Source organism: Protopterus annectens, chromosome 4.part0, assembly GCF_019279795.1.
Source record: "Protopterus annectens isolate FY-2018-M chromosome 4.part0, PAN1.0, whole genome shotgun sequence".
Taxonomy (NCBI): Eukaryota; Metazoa; Chordata; order Ceratodontiformes; family Protopteridae; genus Protopterus; species Protopterus annectens.
Window position 1 is genome coordinate 867,355,957 of NC_056733.1, and position 15,223 is coordinate 867,371,179.

A 15,223-nucleotide genomic window follows, 5' to 3' on the forward strand; every position below is an offset into this window, starting at 1 on the left:
AGACCCATTATACCACTGTACAAACAGCTCAATAATTCATTAAAGAGGTTTTTTTTGGCTAAATTATTAACGTTTGCTGTACCTTCCAGTGCATACAGATAACTAATTGGTCAATTTCAAATGCCTCCCCCCGAACTGGATATGTTGTTTGGGCATTTAGTGTATGAATAAGTGAGTGTAGTCCATTGTGCCTGCTGAGCATCTCAAACCAGCTGTTTCTACAACACTGTCACTTCACCGCACGCAAGTGCAACATTTCCACTGTAGACTGCATGCCAACAGACGGCGCTGACATTTATTTATTTACTTATTTTTTTGTTGAACCAGCTGTTATGCCAGCCTGTACTTTTATTCAAAATGTCTTGTCCTAGTGAGCAGCGTGTGTCTAATGTACTTTGCTAAATTTGGATAACTTTACTGTGCTGATGTAACCAGGCATGTAGTTTTCATCGATCATTGATTTTTCTTGCTGATGTTGAAGTGTGCAGTATAGAGTTGCTTAGCTTGCTACCACAATAGACCTCTTGCAAAAGGAGTAAGAGAACAGCTTCGACTTTAATATCATCATAACTCAGAAGGTCAACATGTAAGTGAAAGTTGCTGCTTGCGAATGTGAGTTTCTGCGTTAGTGCCACTGGTCTTAATGACACATCTACTCTTTGTTTCCGTCTCATAGATTCAGCTGTAAATGCATCACAAATTGAAATACCACAATGAAGAAAACAAGCAGGTCTGCTGGTGTGGTTCCTAAAGCACCAGGGACGAGTAAAACCCAGACTGTTGAGAAACTTAAAACAGAGAACAGTTCTTCTGTAGGAACTCAGACAAAGTCTTCCAAAGCAGGCACTGCAGCTTCTCTTTCCAAGGTAACGGTTAAGCATGTATTGAAGATGTCTGGAAATACCTGTGAAGAAACAAACACCCACACATACAATAAACATACAGGTTTCATAGTTACTAGCATGCTACGACAGAGTCATGCAAGCTCTCTGCAAACTAGGTGTGAGTAGTGGCAAATGGTTATAATCACTCCCAAAGTGTGTAGACCAAATGACCTTAAATCCTGATTTGTGTTAATGTGCATTTGTGTGTGTGTGTGTATGTGTATGTATATATATATATATATATATATATATATATATATATATATATATATATATATATATATATATATATATAAATAAACAAACACACGTCTGTTGTCAAAATATGGAGTGGCACTTAGTCAAATACATTCGCTAACATGAAAATGTTCCCTTTTCCTCACTGTAGTACAATCTCTGAGTTGGTATATGTATATATAATATGCAGGGTGTTTGGGGATGCAGTGGGGCTTGCCCTCTTGCAGAAACGTAAACGCTAACACGGACTTTCGAAAATGGAAGTTCGGAAGTTTGAACATTGATCATCATGGTTACCATTTCCGACATTGTGGTAATTCGGTATTACCAAATTCGTCAAAATAGTTCTGTAATTTTATTAAAAAATATTTTGACATTCAGCATTTTAATAGTAAACATATATATGTACCCCCCCCCCCCCCACACACACACGTCTGAGATTGCCATTTCTTTTAATAATGTCTTTTCTCTGATCTATAGTGACTTTGGAGTTGGTATAAGTACTTTGGGGGGGGGGGGTGAGGAGCTTGCCCCACTACATTTAGAATTCAGGAATCTTGCCCCTCTCCAAAAAGGAAGTTTACAGGAGAAATGCAGTGTTTGCTGGGGGGTGGGGTGCTTCTCAGAACTTGGTAATGTGAGTCTTGGAGATTTCATAGCGAGCCTGTGCAGCATAGATGATGATGGTAGTTAAAATTAACCAGCTCTTGGCCAGCACCATTGGTGTAGAGCGATAAAACCTTAACTGTAATCCAGGTTGACCTGTAGTTGATTAGTGCATGAGTGTCTGCTACAGCTGGTGTGGAAAGCATGCACATCCTTGGATGGGAGGGAGTGGAATGAGACTATCCTACATTGTAGCCCTTCAGTTGAAGTGGAGATTATGCCTGTGGGTGGTCCTGGGATGAACAGTCGGGTCATCAAACCATGAATCTAATAGCCTTCCTCAGCTTGTGCATAGAAGCGTGCATGTACATGAGGAGGCACAGTGGCCCCTGTGGTAACACATGTCATACTTCCCCTTCCGAAGTGTGGGGATTGCAGACTTGAAGTACAAACTTCTTCATAGCCAGAAGCCAGTGAGGACACAAACATCCATTGTGGCTGCATGGATTAATGTCACTCCAAGTTGGGGAAAGACCACCATGTGCAAAAGGCATTAAAAATAATAAATAACCAGCTTGCTGTAATTTTACGGTGTTGCATATGTTTTTTTGGTTGCATCCAGGAAGCACAGTAATTTTGCAGACCTCTAGCTACAAGTTAGAGATGAAGTGGATAATCTGTAGCAGACAGTGTGTGCAGATAAGCATGCATGCTTCAGTGCTTTGTCCTCATCACACAGTACTTTCTGTTCCCTAGGTTGTCACACCACATGAGTTAATTAAAAACTGACCCTGCAGTATTCAGCCTAGCCAAACATTGCTAGGGGATAAATGGGGCTTTAGCACTAGACACTTTGAGGGCATTATGTTTCGTGTTAAAAACATTTTTTAGAAAGGTGGTGATAAAGTTTGTCAGAATTGTTTGTTTTGAAAAAAAGCTGTTCTAATTTTGCTGTTACTGTTCCTGTTTTGAGATTAGTGTACCCTTAATATGTGCAACTGCAATAGGTAGCAGGTGCTCGTCACTGGACTAGGAATCCGTGAAGAAAGAAAGAGCCTACTCAATGCCTAAACAGAAGGTTTTCTGTGTTCTACCCCTTTTTAGACTGCAACTTTTCACCCCCCCCCCCCAGCTAGGATGACACCTTCTTAATCAGACATCGGGATCCTTATGTTATAAAAGGGATTTCTGCCTGCACCATCCTTAATTCTTTCTTGCTGCAGTTCAAGAACTGATCTGTAGTCAGTTCAAGTACTATGCCATGTCAGTCAGTCACTTTGGCCTGACTTCCAGAGTACAGGTTAGTATCCCGGTGGGGAATTCTGTTGCTGTTCTTGCTTTGCATGTTTAATGTGTTAGTTGTTGTTACAGTTTTGTCGTGTGTTACTAGTTGTTGAGCATCAGATTAGAAGACAGTGTCTAAAATGTTCTTGTATCAAACAAATTTTGTACGTAGACTTTCACAGTCAGTTTGTTTGGGCACAGAGCATAAGATTGTATTTCGTACTCAATGGGCACAATTCAATCAAAAGACCATCACACAGCATGAAAAATCTCTGGAACTGTATAAATCTGAAAAGGCTGCATGTCTTCTGTAGGGCTACTAAAGCATCTGCCAGATTGTTTGATGCCCCTCCTAAAAAGACACAAAGAGAAGTGCTTACATGAGTAGGGACATAAGCTGCCTGATGTACTGATGGAGGTAGGGTGTTGGGTCCATTGAGGTGCTTTTACAGGTCCTCCATTCCAACCTCATACTTTGGAACAAAGCCTCTAGCAATGCCCCTTCAAAGATCATCATGCTGTAAGAAGAAAGCACATCTTCCCAATCTGACGTTTTGCAAATATCATTTGGTCTGGATGCCTTTCTGCAGGCCTAAGGTTCCAACACCCATATCCTGATAGTAGAAAACAAGGGCAGTGTACCTTAATTTCTTGTACAAGAGGACATCCACAACTTTTGAAGTGAAGCAGTCTGTGCCTGCCCATGACCATAGACTTCAAACCAGCTACCACACCTAAAAACAGGGACAGTACATCTAAATCTCAGGCATCTACTTGCCTCAGTCTAGCAAGCTTCAGCTCTCCCAGGACCTGGTGAGAGTGGTGCAGGATTAAGCTTCCACTCCCCCCAGTACCTGGTGAGAGTGGTGCAGGGTCATGCTTCAAGTCTCCTAGGACCTGATGAGAGCGGTGTAGTATTTCCTTAAGAAACTGCAACCCCTCTCAGATCAGCTGTTGGTGTTTGGCATCCCAGAAGGAAGAGGAAAACATCCTCCATGAAGAATCTGATTCTTCATGGTGTGAGTTGGCCACGCTGGCTTAATGCTGATCAGATGTCCTTCCATCTTGTTTGTTTGTCACTAAGAAGACCTTATCTTTTGCCTCCCCAAGTCTTATCACTTGGAGACACCCTCAGTACTGTGGAATAGTTTTTTTCAAGGGGAAAACTAAGCAGTACTTGGATTCTCATAAGAGATGAACATAAATTCTGATGTTACCAGAGTCTGGACCATTGGCTGTTCTTGAAGTTGTTGAAACTTTGAATGATGCGTTCACCAGTGCATCTTTGGAGCCAGATTCTTAACCCCATGCTTCCAAGAAGCCTAACTATTTCTATAGGATTGTGGACTCCTGTAAGCATTTGTACAAGAACCCCACTGCCGATCCCAAGCATTTGTACAAGAACCCCACTGCTGATCCAACAAATGGATCATTTGGGGCTCCAACTGAAAACCCTATTTGCATTGACAGGGTTACATAGAGTTCCCGAGTGTTTGGAGGAAAGCATTTATACCGCTCCTACTGAAGTCTTCCAGGTTCTGAATTGTCAGTCTTATGGACAAGACAGAGAAGATAGAAAACAAAGCCTGAATGACAAAGTGCTGGATCTTTGCCACCTCTCTTCCAAAATTTGTGGGCACTGTGTCCAGTGTGGCTGTAGTACAGTGAATGAATCATGCAGGGAGTTAGTTATGGAGTTGATTATGTGGAGACATGCATGGCTGAGGATGCAGCTCCTTGCCAGAACATATGAACACTCTGCTTCTTAATGCCACATTAGACTAGCTGCCGTTTGGATCCTCTGGCTAAGCAAGAGTGTAAAGGTCTGAAGGAAAATGGAAGTATTGTGTTGTCAGTGAAACAGCTGATGCCCTTCTACATCACTGTTGCAGTATTTATCACGTTAGGCTATCCTTAGCTGGAGAATCCTAATGTCTGGCCAGTATACCTAAGCCTTTAGATCTGGTATGCACTTTGTCACACGTACGCTTCTCATTCTGGACATTGGGCATAAAGGTGACGTACGAATGCAGTTACCCAGAACTTCTTTACCAGTCCGAACACCATCGTCACTTGTCATTCTGAATGCCCTTTGCTGTGCTGAATAACTAGCCGTCAGATAAGAGCCCCATTGGAGTTTTTTTTTTTCTTTTGATCTTGTTCTCTTTTGTTTACCTAGACTTCATATCATCCAAGATGGAAAAATGTCAGCATGGGAGGCAGATTTCCCAGAAGGATCATCAAGTACAGTGTGTTTTTTTGTCTGGATGCTTCCCACAAGCATACGTCCTGTGGCATTTGTAAAGCATTTGTGCTTAAGACCCTTAGAAGTCAGTTGTCCCACCTGGCCATATATTTCAAGAACAAGAGGCTTAAACTGTTGGCCCAGGGTAACATGGTGGAATCTGCTAACCCCAAAGTACATTTAAATAAGAATAAGACCAGGAAATGTCTGCCATATTCTTTGGCTGTCCAGCCTCCACTGGATGTTTCTGTAGAAGTGGATGATAGTTCTGCAGGCAATCTGGTGTCAGATTTCTCTGCCCCTACTCTGTTGGAAGCTGACATGGATCCTTCCTTTGCACGTCCACTGAGGCTTTACACGTGTTTACTCCAGACATCAAAGGGGAGCCACAGTTGATTATTTTGATGGCCCTAGAGGGATTCTGCATATTCTGGTCAAGGAAGAGGGGGTTCAAGTACTCTTTGTGAATCTTGTCAAGAGTTAGAACCTTTAGTGCTTGTTAGGGCTGTCATCCCTACCAAGAAAAAGCAGAAGACCATGCATACTTCTGTACACCCTTAGGGAAAGGGCAAAGAGTATGGCAGGAGTTTACTCAGGGCCTGTTCGATGCCTTAATGGCCCGGAGGTTCCCCAAGAGGTTTCTATGCCTACTCCCCCTGGACTTCAACTCATTTTAGACGGACTAGGGAACCAGATTCCTCAGATGAGGATTTAGAGTCTGCTGAGGGAAAAACTAAAGAAAATGGCGTCGGCTGCGTGTTTTATACCCCTGACGTCATGGAAGCGAAGACAGCAACCAACGCAGGACCCAAGACTTTGGAATTCAGGCCGACTGAGGGCAGCCTGCCAGCAGATTACCCAAATGTAATGACTGCAACAGTGAATACACTCGAACATCTACATTTATGGTAAGTGTACACAAGTGTACTTTGTGGGTTGACTGATTTGTTGGACACCTTTATAGCTGCTTCTGAGTCTGCAGATGTTCTTCGGGTTTCACTGTTGCAGTCATTTTATTTGGGTAATCCTGCTGGCAGGTTGCCCTCAGCCGGCCTGAATTCCAAAGTCTTCGGTCCTGCGCAGATTCTCGTCTTCCTGCTCCTAAGAAGACTGGTTCTGAAAGGTTCCTGAGTATTGTCATTGTCGATTTTTATTTGTGTCCTTCTGTTGACACTGCTGTGTTGTCAGTCTCCTCTGACAAGCCTTCTAAACTTTTGCCCTCTTCTAAGTTTCTGCCTTCAGCTAAGGATAGTAGGGCAATATAGAGAACTGGTAAGAAGGTTTATACTGCTTCTACTTTGGCCTTTCAGGCCATCAATTACCAGGCCCACCTGACCAGGTATGCCATGTCTTTCATTGCCCAGGCTTGCCAAGTTGTTTCTGATCTCTGTGATTTTGAAGCAAAATCTTCTGCTCTCTCTGTTTTGGTTTCTGCCTCTCAGGTGACTTGTCACTCTATCTAGTGTAGCTATGATGCTGCTGTTCCCTTTGGGTCTGTCATGAGCCGTTATTCTTTGATCCGACTGCAGTCACTACCTGAAGACTTTAAGGCCAAGTTGCTGGATACTCCTTTATATAATAAAAATCTCTTTGGGACTACTGCTGCTGTTATGTTTTCTGTTTATGAAAAAGGTAAAGCTTTTTAGGATCTTAAACATATTTCTGTGTCCCCTATTCCTAAGTTCCAGAGAAGCTGTCCTACTAGGTCTTCTTTTGTTTGCAGGCAGCCTAGTCAGGCCGCTAAAGGCAGGAAGGGTGGTAGGCGAGCTCTTCCTGCTAAGTCTTCTCCAGTCCTTGTTGTTCAGAAGCCTCATTTATCTAACAACCCTACCTCATGCTTACATCTTGCACCCCTACCCCTCGTCCAGGTTCCCTTGTCCCTTCAGCTCTCCCTCTTCCTTCCAAACTGGCATCTCATCACCTCAGATTGTTGGGTTCTAATCTATCATCCTTCATGGTTACTTCATGGTATGGAGGTCTCTCCCTAATTTTCAGGGATTCCCCAGCCTCCTCTGGAATAAATTCCTCACTTTTCAGAGATCTTTGGGTCTCTGGTGGACCAGGGAACTTTTCAACCTGTCCCTTCTTCACAAGTAGGAAAGGGATTTTACTCCAGGATGTTTCTGGTCCCTCAAAAGGAGGGCACTTGGAGAACTTTTCTGAATCTCTCCATGTTCAACATCTTTCTCAAGGTTCCCTCTTTTTGGATGCTTACTCTTCAGACTTCGTTTCCTCCTGTATTATCTCCGGCTTCTTGGTTTTCCTTGGATCTGAAGGATGCTTACCTTCATATTCCTATTCATCCTCTTTTCAGGAAGTTTTTAGATTTGTTTCGTCCTCTCATTTTCAGTTCTCTCCTTTGCACTTTGGTCTCTCTACTGCCCCAATGATATTCACAATATGCTTAGCTCCTGAGATTGTTTTTTTTGCAGGCTCCAAGGCATTCAGATTTTTCCTTAGCTAGATAGCCTGCTTCTTCAGGCACCTTCTCCCATTTGCCTCTTGCAAGATCTGGCGTTCCATATCTCTTCTCCAAAGTTTGGCATTTACTATCAACTTCCAAAAGTCTGCCCTGACTCTCTCTCTCTCTCTCTCTCTCTCTCTGTCAGGATCGTGCGTGTCTGGGATGCAGGAGTCAGACAGTGCCAATGTTGGCTTCTCTTCCACCTCCAAAAGTTCTGTCCGTGACCGCTTTTTTTGTCTCTTCTTCTGCCTGTTATTCTATCCAGAGAAGTACTTCAAGCCGTGGGTTTCATGGCCTCTTCTATTCCAAAACTCCCTCTTGCCAGACTGCACAAGCAGAAACTTCAGTGGTACCGTGAGTAAGTTTGGTTTCAGCATTGCCACCCCCTCAATTTTAGTGTGCCTCTCTAAAGTGGGAATTTAAATGGTGGGTTCAGCAACTTACCCTCAACACAGACCTGCCCTTTCAGCCTCTGGTTCCTTCTCAGGAATTGTTCACTGACACTTCAGACATGAGATGGGGGACTTCCTATGGTCACCTGAAGGTTCAAGGTCTTTGGCCTTCTATCAGAAGTCAGACCATATCAACATCAAGAGTTGAGAACTCTGGATGTTCTTAGTGTTTCACTGTTGCAGTCATTACATTTGGGTAATTTGCTGGCAGGTTGCCCTCAGTCGGCCTGAATTCCAAAGTCTTGGGTCCTGCGTCGGCTGCTGTCTCCACTTCCATGACGTCAGGGGTATAAAACAAGCAGCCAACACCATTTTCCTCAGTCTTTCATGCCATGCGGTGCCCGAAGAAGAAGCATTTTGCAAGTGCCGGTCGGCCGACTCCTGAAATATTCGTGTTTGAGTTTCAGAACTGAAGTCTTCACTAAAGCCAAGTACCCCGTGGGGGAAATTTTTTTCTTGCTCCAGACCGATGTCAGAAAAAGTTAATAATTGTATTGCTTGTGGGAAGCAAATACCTCATAAGAATTTCCATCTATACTGTATTCCTTGCCTAGGCCCTGATCACAACATTACTGGTTGTCGGTTTTGTGCTAGATTTAACTAACGGACTATTAAGTGTCTGTATAATTTTGCCTTAAAGTATTTTGGAAGCAGGTTTAATTATCCAAAAATGTCGTCGGATAGTAATCAGACTACTGTAGTTTACAAAAAAATGCAAAGAAAAGGACAGAGACAAACATCCGAGGTCCAAAACCGACGACAAAGCTTCTCCTAAGCCAGTCACCGGTTCTTAGTGAGGCGCTTTCGCAGGCTCTGACGCCCGCTACTTTAGTGTTGCAGGCCGCTACCGACTCCCCATGCCGCTAGATACTCAAAGTATTGGACCTGCGGACGCTAAACCCTCAGATGGGTCTGGAGCCGCTGAGTAGGTATCGGCTTCTGAGGGTGTATTCAGACCTCAGCATTTTTACATTAAACCGACGACAGCTGCAAAGACCAAGACTAAAGCATCTTCTAAAACAAAGAAACCTACTCATGAGCCGCATGTACAGGCCTCTATGCCCAGAAAACAGATGATCAAAATGGCTGAAGACCTGATTACCTTGATCAGGGGTTCCCATCCCCCTCCTGATAAGAGGCCTAGGCAAAACACTGATTATGAATCTTCATATCAGGTTTCTATTTCTTCTGATTCCTCTTCTTATCAGGAATATTCTTTACCCCCCCTATGAGGATTCTGCTGCAGAGGAATCTATTCCTTCTGCATCTCCACCTGAGGATTATTCATTTGGGGAAACCTTGCATACTTTGAGGGAGCATTTTCACTGGGAAAGCCAAGACTTCTCAGAATCTAAGAAAAGGCTCAGAGATTTCCTTCTACCCCAGCACAGGCCTTTAGCCATACCCCATGTTAAACATAGTGGATGATGTGTTTTTGGAGTCTAGCTTGACCCCTGACTCCTTACCTCCAGCTCCTAGTAAGCCAGTCAGATATTATAGGGTCCCTGACTCACACAAATTTTTATTTAAAAACCTTGCTGATCCGGAGACTATTTCACAGTGTCCAAAGGGAGTTAAGGCCTCAACAGCAAAAAATCCTACACCCTCTGACAGAGATTCAGGGACACTGGATAGATGGGGAAAGGTTTACACATCTACAACCTTGGCAATTAGGACCTTAAACTGTCAGTTTCATATGCTCAGATATCAACAGCATGTTATGGGATTTCTTAAACAGAAAATGATGTTAAATTCTGAATGTGCAGAGAATAAAGAAATGCAGGATTTATTGCATGCAGCTGAACAAGTTGGAAAGCATACTTTGCAATGTGGTTTTGATTCTTAGGAGGCCTCCTGCAGGGCCGCAGTTACAGGATCTGTGATTAGGAGGCATGCCTGGTTAAAGGAACAAAATCTGCCTGATCATGTTAAAGCTAAATTACTAGATGCACCTTTACAGCATGATACTTTGTTTGGTGTAAAGGTAGAAGAGGTTTTAAAGAAAATGGAAGACAAGGCTAAGTCTATGCAAACTGTTAGACTTCTTACACGTGCAGCCACCGAAATTCAGTAAACACTGGCCTACAAATAATTGGTCCTTTCCTGTGTCAGAAAGAGCTCAAAGGGGGGCAAATCCAGATGCCCTAGGGGTTCCAGATACCAGGCACAAGATTCATACAGGTCAAAGCAATGGGGCGCCTCTACTTCAAAATCTGGAGGAGACAAAGCGCAAACCTACAGAAAGCAGTCCCAATGACTTTTCTCTTCCTTCTCCAAGCACTTATCTTCTGGCAGCGCCCTTAGGGGGAAGATTAGCACTTTTTGCTCAAAATTGGCAAATGATAACCCAGGACAAGTGGGTTCTGAATATAGCGTCACCGGGTTACAGATTCCATTTCTATACTCTGCCAAAGGCAAACGATTGGCCAGATCTGCCAAAAAATCAATGGGCAGAGGCACAGAAACAGGTTACATCCCTCATGGACATGGGGGCCATTCAGCCAGTACCAGAACAGGAACAAGGACAAGGGTTTTATAGGTTCATAGGTTCATAGGTTCATACTAGGCTATCTGCCCTAGGGCATTTATAAGCCTAGCCAGAGTGTGCATGGCTTTCGCCACCCATTTTAAATTAGTTTTGCTATGCCCTTTTTCGAGGTTATAGGTTCATAGGTTCATACTAGGCTATCAAATAAACAGCTTCCACAAGGCTCGAACTCAGGATCCTTTATACCACAGTCACAGTAGTTAACCACTAAGCCATCATAGTAATGTTCTTGGTACCCAGAAAGGACAAGGCCTGGCGACCGATACTGGACCTATCTGTTTTGAACACATACCTGGATATCCCAAAATTCAAAATGCTGACCTTGCAACACCTTAAGACCATGCTAGGCAAGAATGCTTGGCTAGTGACATTAGACCTAAAAGAGGCATACCTGCATGTCCCAGTAAGACAATCATGCAGAAGTTACCTCAGATTCAAGGCTGGTTCAATGCATTACCAATTCTCTGCACTGCCCTTTGGCTTATCTACTGCGCCCAGGGTCTTCACAAAGTGCCTGGCACCAGTAATTGCATTCTGCAGACAAAAATGTATTCAGATATATCCTTACTTGGACTACTGTCTCATTCAAGCAGAGAACAAGGACATTCTTCTTCAACATCTGGTGTTTGTGAAAAGACTTCTAACATGCCTAGGGTACACAATAAATGAAAATAAATCATATCTTGTACCCTCTCAAAAGATAACATTCCTGGGTGCAAGCTTGAGTACAACTGCCCATATGGCTTACCTCATGCCAGTTAAACAAAGGCAACTGACTACTTATTTCAAAAAGATGGCAACAAAGGCCCAGTCATCTGCAAGATGAATTCTGCAGGCTTTGGGCTTCATGGCATCCTGCATCCTGCTAATTCCATATGCAAGACTGCAAATGAGGAGACTTCAATGGTACCTAAAGAGTGTTTGGGCTCAACATTGTCACAGCCTGGAAACAGTGATTACTCTCATTCCCTGCCTGCAACAGGAATTTCGATGGTGGGCAAAAGCATGTCACCAAAACGTGGGATGGGCCTTCACACTACCCCCAGCCAGGCAAACCCTAACAACAGATGCATCAGAGTATGCCTGGGGGACCCACATGGCAAGAAGATGCATTCAGGGCACATGGACCCCAAACCAAATGCATCTACATATCAACCAAAAAGAGATGGTAGCTCTTCAAAATGCCCTGACAGCCTTCAAGGACCTACTTCATCCAGGACAACTACTGATAAAGACGGACAACACCACGGTCATGTGGTATATAAACAAGCAGGGGGAACACACTCTTACCCCCTTTGCAGACTAGCCATGACCCTGTGGGACACGGCCTTGACTTACCAAATACATCTGCAGGCTCAATTCCTGCCAGGAAAGGAAAATACTCTAGCAGACAATTTAAGCAGAAACCTCATGGACCCTCACGAGTGGCGACTAGATCCACAAGTCTTCAGCATGATAACAAGGAAATGGGGGGAGACCAGACATAGATTTATTTGCCTCCCCTCAGAATTACCAACTAAAAAGATTTTGCACAAGGACTTATCACAGGCAAGAATGGAAAGTGGACGCTCTATCCTTCAGCTGGAAAAACCTATCAGTTTATGCTTTTCCTCCACTGCCTCTCCTTCCCAAGGTCCTCCTAAAAGTCAGACAAGAGAAGCCAAAGATGATTCTAATTGCCCCGGACTGGCCCCGCCAATACTGGTACGCAGTCGTAAGGAACTTGCCTCAATACCCAGCTTGACCTTACCTCAAAAGCCTCATCTACTGTCCCAGCGAAACAACCAGATCCTGCACAATCAACTCAAAACATTGAATCTGGTAGCATGGTTGATCATGTAGGTATACAAAAAACACTCTCAGTAAAGCTGTGATGGATGTCATTTTGGAAGCCAGAAGGCCTAGTACTAGAAAATCTTACTCTGAAAAATGGAAGAGATTCTGTGCTTGGAACCAAACAAAAGGAACTGATACAGTGGTACCAAATATTCTTCAGATATTACAATACTTAACTGAGATGCTTGACAAAGGCCCATCTTTCTCGTCTATTAAAATCCATGCCTCTGCCATTTTGGCTCATTACAATACAGATACACCACTCTTTTCTCACCCTTTACTAAAGCAGTATCTTAGAGGAGCTGTATGGTACTATAATTTATTCTGATCACGCTACCAAACTACTAGGTGTCTTAATTGATAACTTTCATTTCTAGCCTCACTCATAATTGCCTTTCCTAGTGTACCTGCCCTATTTTACTGTCTTCAAACTCTTACATATTAATTTTTTTTTTATGTTTTGCCCTGCTTTTAGCTGCTAGTAATACCACTCTCTCCCCATGCAAAGCCCCTCTCTGTTGTAGCTTATTTTAACCATAGAGCACTGGGTTTCCTTCAAGTAAATCTACTTGTGTAGCTTGAGGCCAGTGTCCTTTTGTAAGCCTACTTCTGCTCATATTTTTTCTTTTTATTTTATTTCTGGTGATTATACCTTTAGAAACTTTATATCCTTGTCTCTCGAGCTAGTTTTCACTTTCTTTTCTGATTGTTTCTATGACTTCATCTTGACCAGGGTGCTAGTCCCGCTCCGTTCACCCTCGTTACGCTCGGACTCACTTTGCTCCCTTACCCTTCCCCCATTCCCACCCACCCCATTACAATTACCTTTATACGTAACTATCCCTCCCCTTCTTGTCCCACTGGCCACTACAATTCCACTTCCTGCATATTGCCACAACCACCTTACTATTCTGTCAATCTTGTCAACACCACTTCATCTATACCACTGTCTCTCTACCTACTCTATCTGACCATATTTTATTCAAACATGTATTATTTTCTAATATCTTCTACACTACTCCTTATTCTCTCTATCTCCACCTCTTACCACTTCAATCTCTCTGACCCACTCCTATGTTCACCAACTTCTCACTCATACAACATATATCCAACTACTTCATCTTTTACTATCTCCCCCTAATCCCTTTACTACCTCTATCTCAAATCTATATAAACTATCCATAATACAGGTTTTTAAACCTTCCCACAAAGCTAAGTCAAAACTATACAAACTCCATCTAGCATCTACTACACACTCTCTCCTCACTAAAAACCTACTTTGTTCTGGAGATATCCATCCCAACCCTGGCCCCTCTTCTCTCCCCAAAACTACCTCTAAACTGCCCCCATCTTACTCCTTTAACAGTCACCAACCTCAGTCATAACAATCATCTCCATCCAAATACTTAACTATTTACTCATTGAATATTCAAAGTCTAGCAAATAAAGTGACTGAGCTGCACTCATGGATAACTCTCAATACCCTTCACATCCTATCCCTATCTGAAACCTGGCTCAAGCCACACATCTCAAATAGTGAAATACTCCCACCAGGTTATAATATCTTCCGATCTGATAGATCTGTAAAAAAAGGTGGTGGCATGGCCATCCTCTACTCAAACATTCTTAACCTCTCACCATACCCTTCCCCAATTCCTGACTTCCTTCCAGCTGAAATCATTATCCTTAACTGCCATCTGAATCCCCACAAAAAACTTGCAATTGCCTCTATCTACCTTCCTCCTGGTAACAATCTGCCCATTCTTGAAAGCATCCTGTTCTGATTCTCCCACAACGTACCATATGAGACCCTTATCCTTGGTGATGTCAACATTGATTGGTCCAAACTCACAACTGACTCCCCCCAACTTGGTATCCACCTACACAGCTTCCACCAACTTATAACATCTCCCACTCGCTTCCATAAAAATTCCTCTTCCAGCTCCATCATAGACTGGATCCTTACTAATTCCCCCCACCAATACCACAATCCCACCACCTTACCTGACTCCCTTAGTAATCATCTCCCTACCACCATCTTAAGACACTACTCCCATATTCCTAAACCCCACCTTATCAAAGACTGTCAAACTATCAACTTTCAATTCATCCCAATTTAACTCCATTCTCCGCAACATAGAGTGGTCCATTCTAAAACACCTCCCCCTAAACGATGCTGTAAACACTTTCAATAGCATCTTCATGAATACTCCAAACTTCTTAGCTCCCTCTAGGAAGATCAGAGTAAAATCAAACTATGCTCCCTGGCTCTCCAAAGAGACTAGGTCCCTTATGAAACAAAGAGATCATGCTTGGAAAACCTGGACTAAAACTAAACAACCACCTTTCCTTCAAAAATACAGGCAACTGAGGAACCTTGCAAAAAAACATACAAGTAATGACAAAAAGTTATACTATAGCTCTGCTCAGATCAACAACAAATCCAATACTCAAAAATTTTGGTCAACTCTCAACAACATCCTCTATCCTGGAAAGCGCTCTAATCCCTCCCCATACCCTAACTCTTCCTCTCCGGAAACAGCTACCCTCCTGAATAAACACTTTATCTCTTCCATCCAAAATCTGGTAACCTCTAAGCCAAACTGTACTTCGACACCCACCTCTCCAAGTCCCACTAACACAACTTTGTTTTCTTTTGAGCCAGTT

The 15,223-nt window shown here is 43.1% G+C and overlaps 1 protein-coding gene across 1 annotated transcript in view; it reads left to right on the forward strand.

Moving 5' to 3' along the window:
* Positions 1-15,223, forward strand: part of SPECC1L (sperm antigen with calponin homology and coiled-coil domains 1 like) — a 2,326,126-nt gene that overhangs the window by 681,111 nt on the left and 1,629,792 nt on the right. The window contains exon 2 of the mRNA XM_044068824.1: positions 677-866. Coding sequence (XP_043924759.1) covers positions 714-866 — 153 coding nt within the window. The 5' untranslated portion in view covers positions 677-713. The remainder of the gene's footprint in view (positions 1-676; positions 867-15,223) is intronic.